At 40.8% G+C, this 15,921-nt stretch overlaps 1 protein-coding gene and 1 pseudogene across 1 annotated transcript; both read left to right on the forward strand.

Annotated features, from left to right (window-relative positions):
* The first annotated feature begins 261 nt into the window (after positions 1–261).
* On the forward strand, positions 262–5,884 carry LOC117454010 (transmembrane protein 33-like; annotated as a pseudogene).
* Positions 5,885–6,420: 536 nt separating this feature from the next.
* On the forward strand, positions 6,421–15,783 carry bbs7 (Bardet-Biedl syndrome 7). Its single transcript, XM_034092916.1, has 19 exons — positions 6,421–6,864; positions 7,525–7,590; positions 7,868–7,930; positions 8,025–8,200; positions 8,314–8,500; positions 9,283–9,355; positions 9,445–9,552; positions 9,645–9,775; positions 10,028–10,112; positions 10,929–11,031; positions 11,423–11,615; positions 11,760–11,834; positions 11,919–11,987; positions 12,833–12,972; positions 13,077–13,241; positions 13,904–14,013; positions 14,102–14,205; positions 14,385–14,508; positions 15,452–15,783. The coding sequence occupies exons 1-19, from the start codon at positions 6,829–6,831 to the stop codon at positions 15,583–15,585; spliced, it is 2,142 nt and encodes a 713-aa protein (XP_033948807.1). The 5' UTR covers positions 6,421–6,828; the 3' UTR covers positions 15,586–15,783.
* The last annotated feature ends 138 nt before the right edge of the window (positions 15,784–15,921 follow it).

The raw sequence follows: 15,921 nt of genomic DNA on the forward strand, positions 1-15,921 counted from the left end.
TATGTATACATGTGAATGAGAAGGACAAACATGTGGAAACACCTCAATATAATATAGTGCAGGTAAATACCACATGTGACTATGACCATAGTTATAATTATAATAATAAAGGTTGATTTTAATAAATGCATAATTGAATGACGTCAACAAGTGATCTGCAGCCGACAGTTTCTTTGCGTGTCCACCAAATTCAGAACACTTTAAATGTCTTCTCAATCTCATCCAATGGCATCACATTTTATCCACCAATCAGGACACAGCATGGATCTCTGTTCCATCCCATCCAATGGTATCACATGTTCTTACAACTGCAGCGTTGCTATTGACAACGGGCGCTTCGTTTATCTGGTCCTGAACGTTTCTGCCTAACCTGAGTTTATATACGCATTACAATAGGTTTAAATGCGTTTTAACAGCATTTAAAGACCACAGCCGGCCTCAAATAGGTTGCTGTGGCTCGTTAGATTTAATGAAAGATTAAATCAGTTATCACAAGAGAGAGTTTGTGTTAATACATCGTGTTAGCCAATTAGCTTGCTAGCTAACATTAGCACGTCGAGCTAATCTCTTTGGATAATCTCACTTCACCAAAACCCACTACCCGTAATTCCGATGGAAATGTTACCGAGCCGTTTTAAATCGCTTTAAGGGGTTCCTGTGGTACTGGAAAACCTACCTGGAAGAATTGCAACACTTTTTTTCGCCACTAAAATAACACACAGTTGAGAAAGAAGATGGAGATCCACCTTAATCGAGTGGATTATATTCAGGTAACGCAAAGTATAGACAGTGGATTGGTTTTGTTCAGAGATGGAAGAAGTACTCAAATTGTGTACTTCAGTAAAGTACAACTACCAGAGTCTAGGAATACCAGAGGTCCTGCAGTCAAAATGTTACTCAAGTAAAAGTAAAAACGTATTGGCATCAAAATACTTAAAGTACCAAAAGAAAAAGTACTCATTATGCAGATTGACCCATTACAGAATGATATGTATTATGTTTTGATATTGGGAGGGGGGGCACGCGGCTGTTATGTTCTCTGAGGGGAGGCTCACCTTCCCACACTTTGAAAACCCCCTGATCTAGATCATTCTAAGATACATGTATATAAACGATGTAACTCTAATAATTGCACTAAATCATTGTGGGATGGTTATTCTGTCTTTTGATATGATGATCCTTAACCTTTGTGTCCAGTGAGCATATTCCCAGTCTTTCTCTTCTCAGTGCTTCACGCAACTACCTACACAAAGAAAGTCCTGGATGTGAGTGTGAAGCCGTTGTGATGTATAATGCTGAAAGACAGACATTCTTTGTTTTAGCCCCGGTTAGAAAATGACCTACCAAATGTTGTTTTTAGCTATTCATGAGACTTACAGCAGCGTTGTTGTCAGTGTCTGATGTTTGAATCTTTCTTCTTTGCAGTCTGTGGGCCCCAGCAGCCTGATGTTCATCAGAAACCTTTTGGACAAACTTACATCTAACCAGCAGAACATCCTGAAGTTTATTGCCTGCAATGAGATTTTCTTGATGCCAGCCACTGCTTTTCTGCTCTTCAGGTACGTGCCCACGGAAAAGGACAATTTTCAACCAGAACATAACGCTTGTTTCTGTTTACTCGCCTGCTTTCTGGTCTGTAGTGATGTTAAATGTGACGATTAAGGCATACTTAAAGTTATTTCTCTCTTATATGTAGACAACCATCTAAACTTATTTTAGCGGGTGTTCCTACAGACAGTTTCTGCTTCTCAATCTTAAGTCTTTGTGTCCCTGAGGCACGTCACCCCAAATTGCTCCTGTGGGGATTGTCCACAGTATTGAGTATGTAAGTCGCTTTGGATAAAAGCGTCTAACAAGTCACATGTAATGTAATTTTTTTTAAGTCACTATAATTACGTTTTTAAATCGTTGGGGCAGGAATAGTGCAAATCCAGTTCCCCATAATTACCACATTATCTATATCAGTAGATGTCAGCTTCTATCGTTGGCTGTAGGCTGGCTGCAAAGGGGCGGAACATTTCCGGGTAAAACATGTTTTAAGTAGACAGAACAGGTTTTAATTATTTATTGAACAATTATTTGTTTCATTGAAGAACGAAAACAGGAATGTTGAGTTAAATATTACTCATCCCCCCCAACCCCACTCATTAAGAAATGAACAAAAATGTACGCCCATTCCAAAAATCCCCACAAAGTCCCATTCAAAATGTGAAATGAAAAGAGCCCTTCACCCTCCGAACAGTCCCATTACACATTCAAATCTTCCTTCAAGCGATCCTCTGCATTTTGGCTAAACCCTTTCAGTCAACGGGCTCTTCCTGGGCCTCATCAACATCACACTCTTCCTCTTCCTCTTCAGTGTCACTGTCACTGTCCAGCCTGGTTGAGGATGGCTCTGTGTCCGGCTCAGAGAGCCTTAGGTTTCCACTCTCACATTTGTGAGCCTGTTGCGAACCTTTGTGTGGTCTCAGTAGCCATGCAGTAAGCAGTGTGCTATGGCATGGATATTCAAGTGTACTTGAATAGCATCTGTTTGTTTTAGTCAGATTATGCTAAAATATACTTTCCCCAACTGTATTTAAGTTCCCTACGAAGAGCCAACCTTCAATTTCGAAAATTCCCAGTTAGTTCCCCGTTATTCCCGTGGGACAGTTTCCATACTTTCGGGCCTATGGGGATCTTCCATTTAAAAGAGTGTTTATAACTCAGTTAATTGCTCATTCACGTGCGCTTCCACAAACGGCAAACCAACAATATTATTACATTAAAATGGAAGTACATTATTCAAGTTACATTAACTTGGGAGAATAACACGGGACAAATGGAGCGGAAAGCGCTCCTCCTTTTCCTCTCTCTTTCTCTCTCTCTTTCTCTCTCTCTCTCTCTCTCTCTCCTCTCTCTCTCTCCTCCTCTCTCCTCTCTCTCTCTCCTCTCTCCTCCTCTCTCTCTCTCCTCTCTCCTCCTGACAGTCCCGGTCCCTATCCGTCTCATGCAAGCTCACTGATCCAGTAATGAGTGACCCGGAGCAGTGAAGAATAACATATTATAACTCGTTTAGCTAGTCCAGAGGGTAGATCAAATAGCTAAGTGTGTTAGGTCTAACTCTTTAGTGTGTGTTTGCTTCCCCGGTCCCGTCACAGCGGGTGGAGGCTGCAGGATTTCTGCTTCACACACGTTGCATACCGCTATTTTATTGTCCTTTTCGGACACCTTAAAATACTGCCAGACTGGTGAAGCCATTTCGGCGGAGCTTGTTTTGCACAGAAAAAGTGTCATGTATTTTACGCCATGTGATCGGCATTTTTAGAGAGCGACCGATCGATCGGCAGAGAGTGAGTATCGGCCGATATCGATCGGAGCATCCCTAATTGATGTTATTGTTTATTGAATTGCATTTTAATCTCAGTTTCCCCTTTGTCTTTGAAACAGTGGCCAGGGGAGCTTGCTGCTGCCCTTTATTTACTACCGATTCCTCACCCTCCGCTACACATCCAGAAAGAAACCCATACTGCCGGTAAGATGATAATAATGTTGTAACAAAGCTCAGGGTCTTTATGAAAATGAGGACATAAAACAATCTGGTCATTATTCGCAGAATCTTTTCAGTCCAGTTCTCGCAGTGTTTTTGCTGCTTTGCCCGCAACATTTGTCATTAAACATTAAAGATTTATTTTATTATATGTCTTTGCAAAACATCATTAAATTAAATCAGAAGATATGGCTTGTTTTGGAGCGATGGAAATGCCATTTGCATCCTTTGGAACCAAAAACTGACCTGGACTGATACTAACAAGATGTGCGCATCGTTAGTACGGTATAGATGTATCGGTGTGTGTTGGCCAACATGTTATGAGGAAATACTACTATTCAGAAACTGTGTCACAAATAGATTCTTTATCTCTTAGAGCTCAGTATATATAACTTTAAATCTAGTCAGGCTATAAGTCTGGCTCTACTACATGTGTTGTGTGTGTGTGGAAAAGGCCTGGCAATGAATATTCTATATTTAACTGAACTATCAATAATTCAACATCTGTAACATTGCAATAAGCGGGTGGTTGTAGTTCTGAATCTCTCTGGAGCAACTGGAAGGGGAGTCTGCTCCAAAGGATTGATTGACATGCTATTTAGCTTACAGAAAAGCACTGTAGGCAAGGACTGAGATCAATCATAAGCAAGGATATTAATGAAGGCGTTGACATTCGAGAATAATAAAACTAATCGGGTTCTTATGGTCATTAAAAACCTGGAAAAGTCATGGAAATTCAAAATGCTAATTCCAGGCCCTGGAAAAGTTCTGGAAAACAATATTTCCCGAAAGTTTTGGAAAAGTCATGGAAATGTAATTAAAGTTGCATCAAATATAATTTATATTTTATCTAATCGCCGAAATAGTAATACTATAATGATAATAAATACTGTATCGTATAGTAATGAACGTATAATGGCATTTCACTGTCGAGGTGTTTTGCTGGTGAGAGATTTGAGTTGCTTTAGCGTGTAGAAGCTGGTAAGCCTACTATTTTTTTTGTTTTAGACGACATGTTTCAGACCTTATTTTCCTGTTCCATGTTAAAATAACCATTTTCAGTGGCACGCTGAGAGAGTAATGTTTTTGGTCATGGAACATTAGGTAAAGGTCATTGAAAAGTCATTGAAAAATCATTGGTGAAAAGGTGTATGAACCCTGACTAATGTAGGAAAGGATATCAAATGTTATTTACAGGTGTGGCATTCAGAAATGTAAAATCTTTCAAGGACTTGCTTGATTTGAGTATCTAACCCATCCGTGTTCTCCCCAGCACCTTGTTCACGGAGCTGCGGATCCTCATGGAGCATTTCATCATGAAGCCCGCCTGCCCCGCCTTCTTCAGGAAGGCGTGCCTCAGCAGCATCGCATTCATCAGCCGCCTCGCCCCACGGGGGTCTGATCACGCTCCATAGAAGTTTTGTTTTCGTTATGTTTAGTTTTTCCACCATTTTAAGATGTGACTTAAACTTTGATGAGGACAGACGTTGCCATCAACAGAAGGAACTGTTTTTTTGAATGTCAACTTTACACTCTTTGCTCCAACTTCTCTGTATGTTGGAGTACAGTTGAAGAGCAGCCAGTAATGCACTGAAGTCTCATGGTGATGTTCCTTTCCCCATCTTCTTAATGTGACCTCATTCAGGCGGTGGACACCCTCACTATGTTACGTTCTCTGGATGCAGCTCAGTTGTCATCAGCTGTAACGTGATGTACCGGCTGTTATCTTTGTTTCCTTTTTATGTCCTTATTTATTCATGAAAATCGCTTATCATATGATGAAACATTAACATTCTGAGATTAGTAACTTAAATTAAAATAAGCTTATACGTTATTAATATTTTTTTTTAATGATCATGATGTGCTTGGTTGAATGGAGTTTGTGTGCAGCTTCTACACGGTCCAATTTCTTTTTGTATGTGCAAAGCATCCAAGGCTCTGATTTGACTAAATGCCTAACTTTAAGTGTATCCTATCAATGCCATTAACTAATCGTTTTTAACAACTTGAAAGTCTATGTAGGTATGATGTTGATTTGAGAAACAAGATATCTGCTGTATTTTATAGAATATTTTAAGGTACCAAGCATCTTGCGGTAGGATTGATAGATGAAAGGATTAGCACGATGCCTGTCATGTTTTGAATGCATTCTCACTTTGTTTCTCAGTCTGATATCTCGTTTCATTTTGCTTCATTTATTTGTTTCTATGTAGTTTGCATTTTTTTTTTGCTTAACGCATGCTCTGATTTCTTTGTCTGCCATGTTAAATGTGTTCATTTGCCTACAGACAAACCACGTTTTTATGACAAGAATAAAATGATCTCTTAATTAAACCAATAAAATATTAAAGAACAGCAATGTGGTTTGAGGTTATACATTTGATCTGATATATTTGTACTTAATCTTGTCCTAGTTATTGACACAAATGTAAAGGGGGTCAAAGAGTGCAGACCTTTGCCTAGGCTGTTTTAAATAAGAAAATGTCTATCCTAATATGGATATTGGTAGCTTAACATGAGTTCTTTAAAAAAAAAAGTGAATGATAAATGTTACTACTGACCCTTTTATGTATACATGTGAATGAGAAGGACAAACATGTGGAAACACCTCAATATAATATAGTGCAGGTAAATACCACATGTGACTATGACCATAGTTATAATTATAATAATAAAGGTTGATTTTAATAATGCATAATTGAATGACGTCAACAAGTGATCTGCAGCCGACAGTTTCTTTGCGTGTCCACCAAATTCAGAACACTTTAAATGTCTTCTCAATCTCATCCAATGGCATCACATTTTATCCACCAATCAGGACACAGCATGGATCTCTGTTCCATCCCATCCAATGGTATCACATGTTCTTACAACTGCAGCGTTGCTATTGACAACGGGCGCTTCGTTTATCTGGTCCTGAACGTTTCTGCCTAACCTGAGTTTATATACGCATTACAATAGGTTTAAATGCGTTTTAACAGCATTTAAAGACCACAGCCGGCCTCAAATAGGTTGCTGTGGCTCGTTAGATTTAATGAAAGATTAAATCAGTTATCACAAGAGAGAGTTTGTGTTAATACATCGTGTTAGCCAATTAGCTTGCTAGCTAACATTAGCACGTCGAGCTAATCTCTTTGGATAATCTCACTTCACCAAAACCCACTACCCGTAATTCCGATGGAAATGTTACCGAGCCGTTTTAAATCGCTTTAAGGGGTTCCTGTGGTACTGGAAAACCTACCTGGAAGAATTGCAACACTTTTTTTCGCCACTAAAATAACACACAGTTGAGAAAGAAGATGGAGATCCACCTTAATCGAGTGGATTATATTCAGGTAACGCAAAGTATAGACAGTGGATTGGTTTTGTTCAGAGATGGAAGAAGTACTCAAATTGTGTACTTCAGTAAAGTACAACTACCAGAGTCTAGGAATACCAGAGGTCCTGCAGTCAAAATGTTACTCAAGTAAAAGTAAAAACGTATTGGCATCAAAATACTTAAAGTACCAAAAGAAAAAGTACTCATTATGCAGATTGACCCATTACAGAATGATATGTATTATGTTTTGATTATAATTATTGAAGAACTAATGTGTTTATCACATGTTGTAAAGGTGCAGCCAATTTTAATTACTTTCTATGCTGCAGGGTATTTTGTGGACTTAATCCAGGTGTGACTTTATTCAAGTATTGAATACATATAATTAATTAAAGGTGCTACAAAAATGTAGTGAAGTTAAAGTATAATATTGACCTCTGAACTGTTGTGGGGTAGAAGTACAAAGAATAAAAAAAAAATATGAAATACTAAGGTAAAGTGCAAGTCCCTCAAAATGATACTTAAGCACAGTACTTAAGTAAATGTACTTAGTTACTAAATTGGTTGCTTATTCATCTGTTACAATGTTAGTAGATGTCTATGCTGTCTATTCAGGGTTTCTGCCTCAAGTAAACTACTTTTGTTTTTACTTTTGTTGATTGCTACTTCCTCACAGGTTGGTGTGACATCCCAGAAAACGATGAGGCTGCTTCCAGCAGTGGGAAAAAAGGCAACCCAAAAGGTAATAATATATCAAAACAATGCATATGCAACATTATACCAAGATAAACAACTTGTAGCTGTGTATTGTGTTTGGATTAAACAGTTTAATTTAGTATATTTGAAAGAAGGAAGGGTCCAGATTTATACGTAAACATGATATAAATAGTCCCTGGCTAAGGTATTACAATAAGCTTCCTACAATACATTAGAGAGAAGGACACAGTTATCAGAAGCAGAAGTGATATGTAAATGCTTTAAACTACAGCCTGATGCTTCGTTGTTGTCCCTTGCTTCAGGTTGCTGTTGCTGACCATGATGGTGTGCTAACCTGTTTTGGGATGAAGAAGGGAGAAGCAGTGGTGAGTGTACATTGTACGATTTTTCTTTTCGTCAGTTGGATTTTAACGTGTTGAATTTCAGTCTCTAACGGAAAGGAATCTGACTCTGTTTCAGCCGGTGTTCAAAACGCTGCCAGGGCAGAAAATAACCAGGTTGGATCTTGGAGGAGCTGCGGGAACTCCACAGGAGAAGATCTTTGTTTGTTCTGCTTCTCAGGTCCGAGGGTTCACCAAGAAAGGCAAACAGTTCCTCACCTTTGAAGCCAACCTCACTGAGAGCATTAACGCCATGTAGGAGCCACTTCTTTTACTCTTGTTTTAATTAACTTGCACTGCTGGCTTGACACATTCAGAACTGTGTGATTTACACCGTTTTCAAGCAGTGATGGTTATCTCTTCTTCAGGCATGTCTCCGGCGCTGATCTTTTTGTGTGTGCGAGTTACATCTACAACCACTACTGTGACTGCAAGGACCAACACTACTACCTCTCTGGAGACAAAATCAATGACATCACATGTCTGTCCTCAGAAAACCTGACTCGCTTTGTCCCGATCCTGGCCTGCCAAGATCGGGTTCTCAGAGTCTTGCGGGTAAAATAAGATTAGATTCGATCAATCAATGTTTATTTATATAGCCATTTGTCTCAGTGGACTTCAGTGTGTACAGAATATCAGGATGGCAATACGACACCCTCTGTCCTTAGACCCTCTGTCCTTAGACCCTCTGTCCTTAGACCCTCACATCGTACAAGGAAACACTTCCGGAGAAAACCCCCAGTTTAAAGGGAACATGGGAGAAACCTCAGGGAGAGCAGCAGAGGAGGGATCCCTCTCCCAGGACGGACAGACGTGCAATAGATGCTGTGTGGAAATCGAAGAGATAATACATTTTACAGCATATAGACCGAATGTTAGGAAAGGCATGTGTCTATAATAAGAAGATGAATCCACGAGGATGTCAACGATCCTGTGGGAGCCATCAGGGAAGTATGATGAGAGTCAGGCAGGACCACAGAGACAGGTTCAGCCACGACTCGAAGTCCAGGACTCAGGATAGAGGATCCAGGACTCAGGACCACAGCAACAGGATCAGGATCCCGGCGTAGATAGACACCAAAAATCTATTTGGGGGAAGCTGGGTTATTGGGAACATGAGAGTACACGGGTACAGACAGACCGAAGGAAGAAGCAAGGTGTCCCCGACAGTCTAAGCCTATAGCAGCAAAACTAACATGTCTCCGTGCATGCACTCCCTTAGGATAGGTTGAGGGAAAGGGGTAGCAAGTAAGAAGTAATTGATTGACTGTTTTGATTTTATTACCGTTAGTTGTTTCACCTCAAACTAACAGACTCAATGTATTTGTTTCCTGTAGGGGTCGGAGCTTGCCTATGACGTTGAAGTCCCTGGCCCTCCATCTCTCTTGGAACTGTACAATAAAGACGGAGGCAAGTGGACCTCTCTGTGTGCTAGAGCAATTAAATACAAAGAATAGGATCAGGAATGATCTAACATTACTTTAATGATTTCTCTACAGGGGAGGAAATCCTCTATGGAACTACAGATGGTAAAATAGGATTGGTGCACATTGGTGAGAGCTCAGCGTCGACCAAATGGGAGATCGACAACGACAAAAAGAAAGGAGGTGGGTAGTTCACAGGATCACACCCTTCAACAAATCACTAATATGTTGGATTGCCCCAACTTCGTAGTTGTGCACTATTTTGTCTCCATCAGGAATTCTTTGCATCGACACTTACGACATTGTGGACGACGGAGTGAATGACCTTCTGGTGGGCAGGGATGATGGCACAGTGGAGGTCTATGGGTTCGACAGCGCCAGTGAGCCCACGCTACGCTTCGAGCATGTGAGTTCATCTTTTATCAGTTTATAAAATTACAAATCCTGTATGTCTATCCGTGGATTTGTTTCCATGTACCCGGGTTTACTCATGTCAATGTTCCTTCTTACAACTACAAGGAAACCATAGTATTATGTTGTGTTGCCCCTGCAGATACCTTGCTTGCCTTTTCTTAGATGCCCGACAATTGTAATTTTTGTATTGCATTATTTATTGTGATCATTGATGGCCAAAGTCTCCTGTCTTTCCCGCCTTCAGGTGTTGTCAGAGAGCATCACCTCCATCCAGGGGGGCTGCGTAGGGAAAGAGTCTTATGATGAGATCCTGACGACCACTTACACTGGTAAGATTTGAAGAAGAAATAGATTATAAACAGCACCTAGTAAAAGGCTTCTCTAATGCTGCGTTCACACCGGACGCTCTAATCGCATCGCTCTAAAAGGCTCGAGTTTCACCGCGGCTGTCAGCTGTGTTTACTCGCATCATTCAAACAAGACGCGCTGGCTCAGGGGCTGCAACTACAACAAAATTAAAAAATATTTTACCGTGATTTAATTGATTTAATTTAATTCAAAATGATGCCGAAGTAACAACATACTGATACTGGTTAGTAAAAACCATGAATGAATGCTTTGACAAGTCTGCAGACAGACGGCAGAGAAACACCTTTTTAAAATGCGTGTTTTCTGAATGGAGATCGGCTAAGCTAACGTTATATATTCTCCGACTGTCCACACTCACAACAACGGCCTACAGACATAAATAAACCAGCGACTGTATTCTCCATGACACAGGCGGTCTGTGGTTTGTACTTGTTTAACTTGTGTCTAGTTTCTGAACAGATATGAGGAGCTGTGAGCTCTGAGGGCTAACAGCTAACGGCTGATGTTTTGGTTTTGTCAGTGACGGCAGGCTGAGATCCTCACCGCTGATTGGCTACCGCGAGATCGCGTCACGGGAATTTGACACTCGAGTTGAAAAAATTGAACTCGAGCGTTTGTCGCGACCCCTTCCAACCGCTTCATGGGAATATGCGTTTTTGTCCTGCTTATGCTAATAGTAAAACTGTCTGACATGTAGCGGGCGCTCTTAAAACCCAACCGTTATTGTAAAGTGGTTAAAGGAGATCTGACATGCAGCATATTCCACTTTCTTTCAGGTTGGGTGACTGGTTTAACAACTGAGCCGCAAAAGGCTGAGGCCGGCCCCGGAGACGAGATTAAAATGAGCAAGGAGGTCCAGTCCAAAGTAGAAGCACTCAGGTACCAAGTGCTTTATCTACTAATTTCCCTGTCTGTTCTTGTGTCTTTTTTAACGGATGTTTTGAGGTGTGGTTGTATGCCGTGGAGGGGCAGCAACAACATGTATGTTTACCTTAACGTCTTCAAGGCCTCTGGACTTCTCCTCAAAAACAGTCATTTCACCTTTCAGCACAACATTAGGGTGGCTACGAAATTGGCTGTCTGAAGGAAACTACAGTGACCAAATATTTTGAATATAGTGTACACTTAAACCAGTATTTATTCTTATAGGTGGCTAGAATTAGTTTGCGTTCCACAGCAGTTCATTGCTATACCTCCGCGTCGGTACTCCACTTTAAGTGTTTGACTATATAATAGTTTGAGTAAGACTGCTCACATTGTTCTGTTGCAGGTCTGAGCTGGAGCAGCTGCAGGTGAAAGTCCTGCAGGGCCGGGAACAGTACCAGCAGACGTCTCAGTCCAGCACCGCCGTCTCTGCTGTGCCCGTCTTCAGCATCAACGACAAGTTCACCCTCTGCCAAGACGACGCCAGCTACACTCTCATGCTGGAGGTGCAGACCGCCATCGACAACCTGCTGCTCCAGGTCTGCTCATCAAAAAAATCCCTGAGGGTTGCAACCTCTGGTGCCTACCGCCCAGAGACTGTCCTCGTTATAGATCCTGCTCTCGATCCCCTGTTGCACACAGAAACATACCAAATGTAACTGAACCATGAATATTCTGTGCAGAGCGACGTCCCTATAGACCTGCTGGATGTGGACAAGAACTCGGCAGTTGTCAGTTTCAGTGAATGTGACTCAGAGGTGAGATGGTATGTCTTTGTACACAGACATACTTTAAAAGAAATGCTGCTCCCAGAAATCTGACTTGTTCTATTCTGTCTCCAGCAGCCTAATGGCAACTTTCTCCTGGCCACGTACAGATGTCAAGCTAACACTACCAGGCTAGAGCTCAAGGTAAGACCTGCATTAAAGCTCTGCAGATTGTGAAGCCTACGGTACGTCTACTCTATACAATACCAAAAGCCGCTTTCACACCGTACTTTGCCGCACTTAGTTCCCAGCACTTAGTTCCCAGCACTTGGTTCCCCCATGGAACTAAAGAGCAGATCGCGTTCACACCGGAATAAGTCCCTGGGGGAGGGTAAGGTAAATGAAGCCGCTGACGTCACTTCTTCTTCTTCTGCTTTGGGTTTACTGGCAGGCCGCAAACCACTTCACGGCGTATACTGCCGCCCCAAGTCCCCAGCCGGAAGTCCCCGGGGTTGGGGACTGGCTTCAGTAGAAGCTGCTGGGACTCCCAGCAGCCTTCCGAGTAAATCGCCAGAACGCCGACATCTCCTCATCTCCACCGCTCCCATGTATTTTTTTGTGTTGCCATAAGTTAGTCTCTCTCCGTTGGTGCGCGGGGCTAAAGCTAATGCTAATAATGCTAATGCCAGCAAATAAAATGGCGGCTTCACAACACTTTTCAGAGTTTTACGGGGCGTGGTTTGCAATCCGCCCAGCCAATCAGAAATTGGACCCTTTTTCTCCCAGGAAAGTACCACCTCTCTAGCAGGGACTGAAAAGGGGGTAAAAGTTCTCATGAACTAAGTTCTCTTTTTGGTGTGAACGCAAAATCCCAGGAACTATCGGAACTAAACGGGAAAAGTACTCCGGTGTGAAAGCGCCTATCGTGAGCCTTTCTTTCTGTAATTATGAGTCACATCAAGTACTCATTTCATTAATCAATTTGACCCAGCACTGTTTGAGGATGCAGCCCTAGAAAAATAACGTTTAATCTACAATGACTGTTCTAGGTGAGGTCCATCGAGGGGCAGTATGGCACCCTGCAGGCGTACATAACCCCGAGGCTGCAACCAAAGACATGCCAGGTCCGCCAGTACCAGATCAAGCCTCTGTCCCTGCACCAGCGCACACACAGCATAGACCAAGAAAGGTAAAACGAAAATCCGAACTTGATCAAACCTTAGATTTGTATCTGGATTTTAATTGAAGCCATGAAACCCTATCCAAATCCTATTTGTTGTGTCCGTCTTCCAGGCCGATGAACAGGCTCAGTCTGGTGGGACAGTTCAGTTTTGCTGAGATCCACTCCTGGGTGGTCTTCTGTTTGCCAGAGGTGCCTGAGAAAACACCGGCAGGAGAGAGCATCGCTTTCTATTTCCACAACACTTTCCTTGGGACACAGCTGGAAGCAACGTATTGGTAAATACAAGTACACCGTAGAAAGGCTCTCCCAGGATTGCATATACAATTGAAGACATTATGAGATCACTGACAAGGGGGTTATACCATTTCTTGTCGAATCCCCCTAGAAATGTTTTGTTTATGTTTGTATTTCAATCAGGAGAGACTTAGTTCGGGGTTGATAACATCTTTATTGCCGTATGCACAATAGCGTTTTGGAGATTAGACCTCATGTGCTGTGATGAATTAAGGGGGACGAGAAGCCGACTAGAAAGAGAAACCCCCCGGGGTCTAGACAATCTTAAATCCGGAGTGATGAGGGTTCTTCTGGGCTAGCCCGCCTCGGAGCTGATGAGGCAGGAGGTGAAGGAGGGTTGCATCGATTCTCCTGAACGACGCTGGCAGGGGAGAGAAAGAGCAGATTTAAACGTTTGCCGGGTGTGCTGTGATTGGCTGTGGGGATAAGACGCAACCGATTGGTTTAGCTGGGGTAGGTTGCGCCTTTGCTTATTGAGAAAAAGGGCGAGTGAGCGAGAGAGAATTGTGAATGAGAGCGTGGGAACCAGTCTTCCTGAAAGAACTTGCACTGAGCTTAATTGAAACTTCTCCTACTAAATTGTATAGCTTGTCTTTCTGATTGTACTTGGAATTCAATATTTGAATTGTATTCCTACTCCTAGCAAAGGGGAGGGTCACTTCAAGTCAGACAACATCTCCACCATCTCCATACTGAGTGATGTTCTCTCCAAAGAAGCCACCAAGAGGAAAATCAATCTGAACGTTTCATACGGTATGTGTAATTGTTCATAAAGTCCCGGGGAAATATCTATGCCAAAATAAATGCTGTAAAACAAAATGTTTGTTTGACAATCTTTCAGATATCAATGATGAGTCTGTGAGCCACACCCTGAAGATGATACATCCGAAGCTGGAGTACCAGTTGATGTTGGCTAGAAAAGTTCAGCTTATCGATGCACTAAAAGTATGTATTGGTTCAAAGTGACATCTTTCAGGAAAAATCCATTCTGAAGCTGATGTCTGTTTCAATATGTTCCCGTGTATGCCCACAAGCCCATCTTTGGTTAAAAGTACTCGCCCCAGCTGTACAACAACCATTACTAACCTCCACTTCACTTTCTCTCTGATGTCTGTGGTTGGCAGGAGCTTCAGGTCCACGAGGGAACCGCTGACTTCCTCATCCCAGAGTACCGTAACATCCTGGATGAGTCCAATAATCTCCTTGTGGAGTACAAGAAGCAGCCAGCACATCTTGAGAGGCTCTACGGTGCAGCTTATTCATTACATTTCACTCACACTAAATTCAAAAAATGTATATTTGCAGATTACTCCAGCTAACAAATATTGGGTATTCCCAGAATCAATTAATTTGTTTAGAAATAATAACTTCTCAGATTGTTTATTTATTTAATATTGTTTACATTACTTATTTATTTTCATCGTTATGCGGTTGAATTATTATTTCAGCCCTGGAAATTGCCTTGTAATATTTGTATTGGTGTATATGAGTGCATTTGTGTACTTATACACCTGAACATATGGTGCTTATGTATATTCTGTATGTGTGAACATATGAATGTAAAAAAAATCACTTGAAAATAAGTGTTCACAATGTTTATATGCATATATTATTATTATTTATTTGCCAAGTACATGTGTACATATATATATATAGGCAAGGCAAGGCAAGTTTATTTATATAGCACTTTTCAACACAAGGCAATTCAAAGTGCTTTACAAAAGACATTAAGAAAATGGCATTTAAAATCAGTCATTAAAAATAAAAGCTATAAACATAAAAAGAAAAAATACATGGATACAAGTTACAGTGCAGTCTAAGATATGAATAGTTCAATTAATATAGTATAGTATAGTATTTTCCTTTTCAAAAAAGTTAGTCAACTGCTATTGCCGTGCAGAAAATGACCCTATATCTAGTTTTCATTTGTTTTTCTTTATTTCTTTGTACTCCTTCATTTCTATACGTTTTTGACGCAATGATGCCAATGTGATATTAAGATGATTCACGAGAGGGCTGCTTCCCATAAGCTATGCTTCAGCCCTCCCGCTTCTACTCACTTTGTTTATCTTTGTGTGTATGAACTATATTTTTTTATTTTTTGTATGAATTAGTAGAATAAATAAAAAACACTCTTATTATGAAATATAAATAATATTATAAACTAATATTTATTTTTTCTTTCCCGTAGGAATGATCACAGACCTCTTCATCGACAAATTCAAGTTTAAAGGCCAGAATGTGAAAACCAAGGTGTCCTCATTGCTGGAGATACTTGATAATTATGACTTAAATTCACTTTTAGACTTTTTCAATGAAGCATGATAACATGTAGATCAAAGGGCGAATATGTATTTACTTGTTTGTCTTTCAGTGTCTTCCTTTGTGCTATTTTTGTATTGTATATACAAAAGTTAGGTTTTATGATAGTTACTATCAGTGTCAATGTCCTGTTGTTATACCGTCATTTAGATTGACCTACATGTGTTGTACAGTAAATAAATATTTATATAATTTATTTTGGTAGCATCTAAAACAATTGTGTTGTTTAATAAACTACTGAAAAGATTGTACGGGTTGCTATATTTGTTCGTGACAAAGCTTTGGATCAAGTTTCAGTGACCAAATATAAGCCAGTTAAAAGCACACACATTTGTAAAG

Source organism: Pseudochaenichthys georgianus, chromosome 10, assembly GCF_902827115.2.
Source record: "Pseudochaenichthys georgianus chromosome 10, fPseGeo1.2, whole genome shotgun sequence".
In the NCBI taxonomy this organism is placed as follows: Eukaryota; Metazoa; Chordata; class Actinopteri; order Perciformes; family Channichthyidae; genus Pseudochaenichthys; species Pseudochaenichthys georgianus.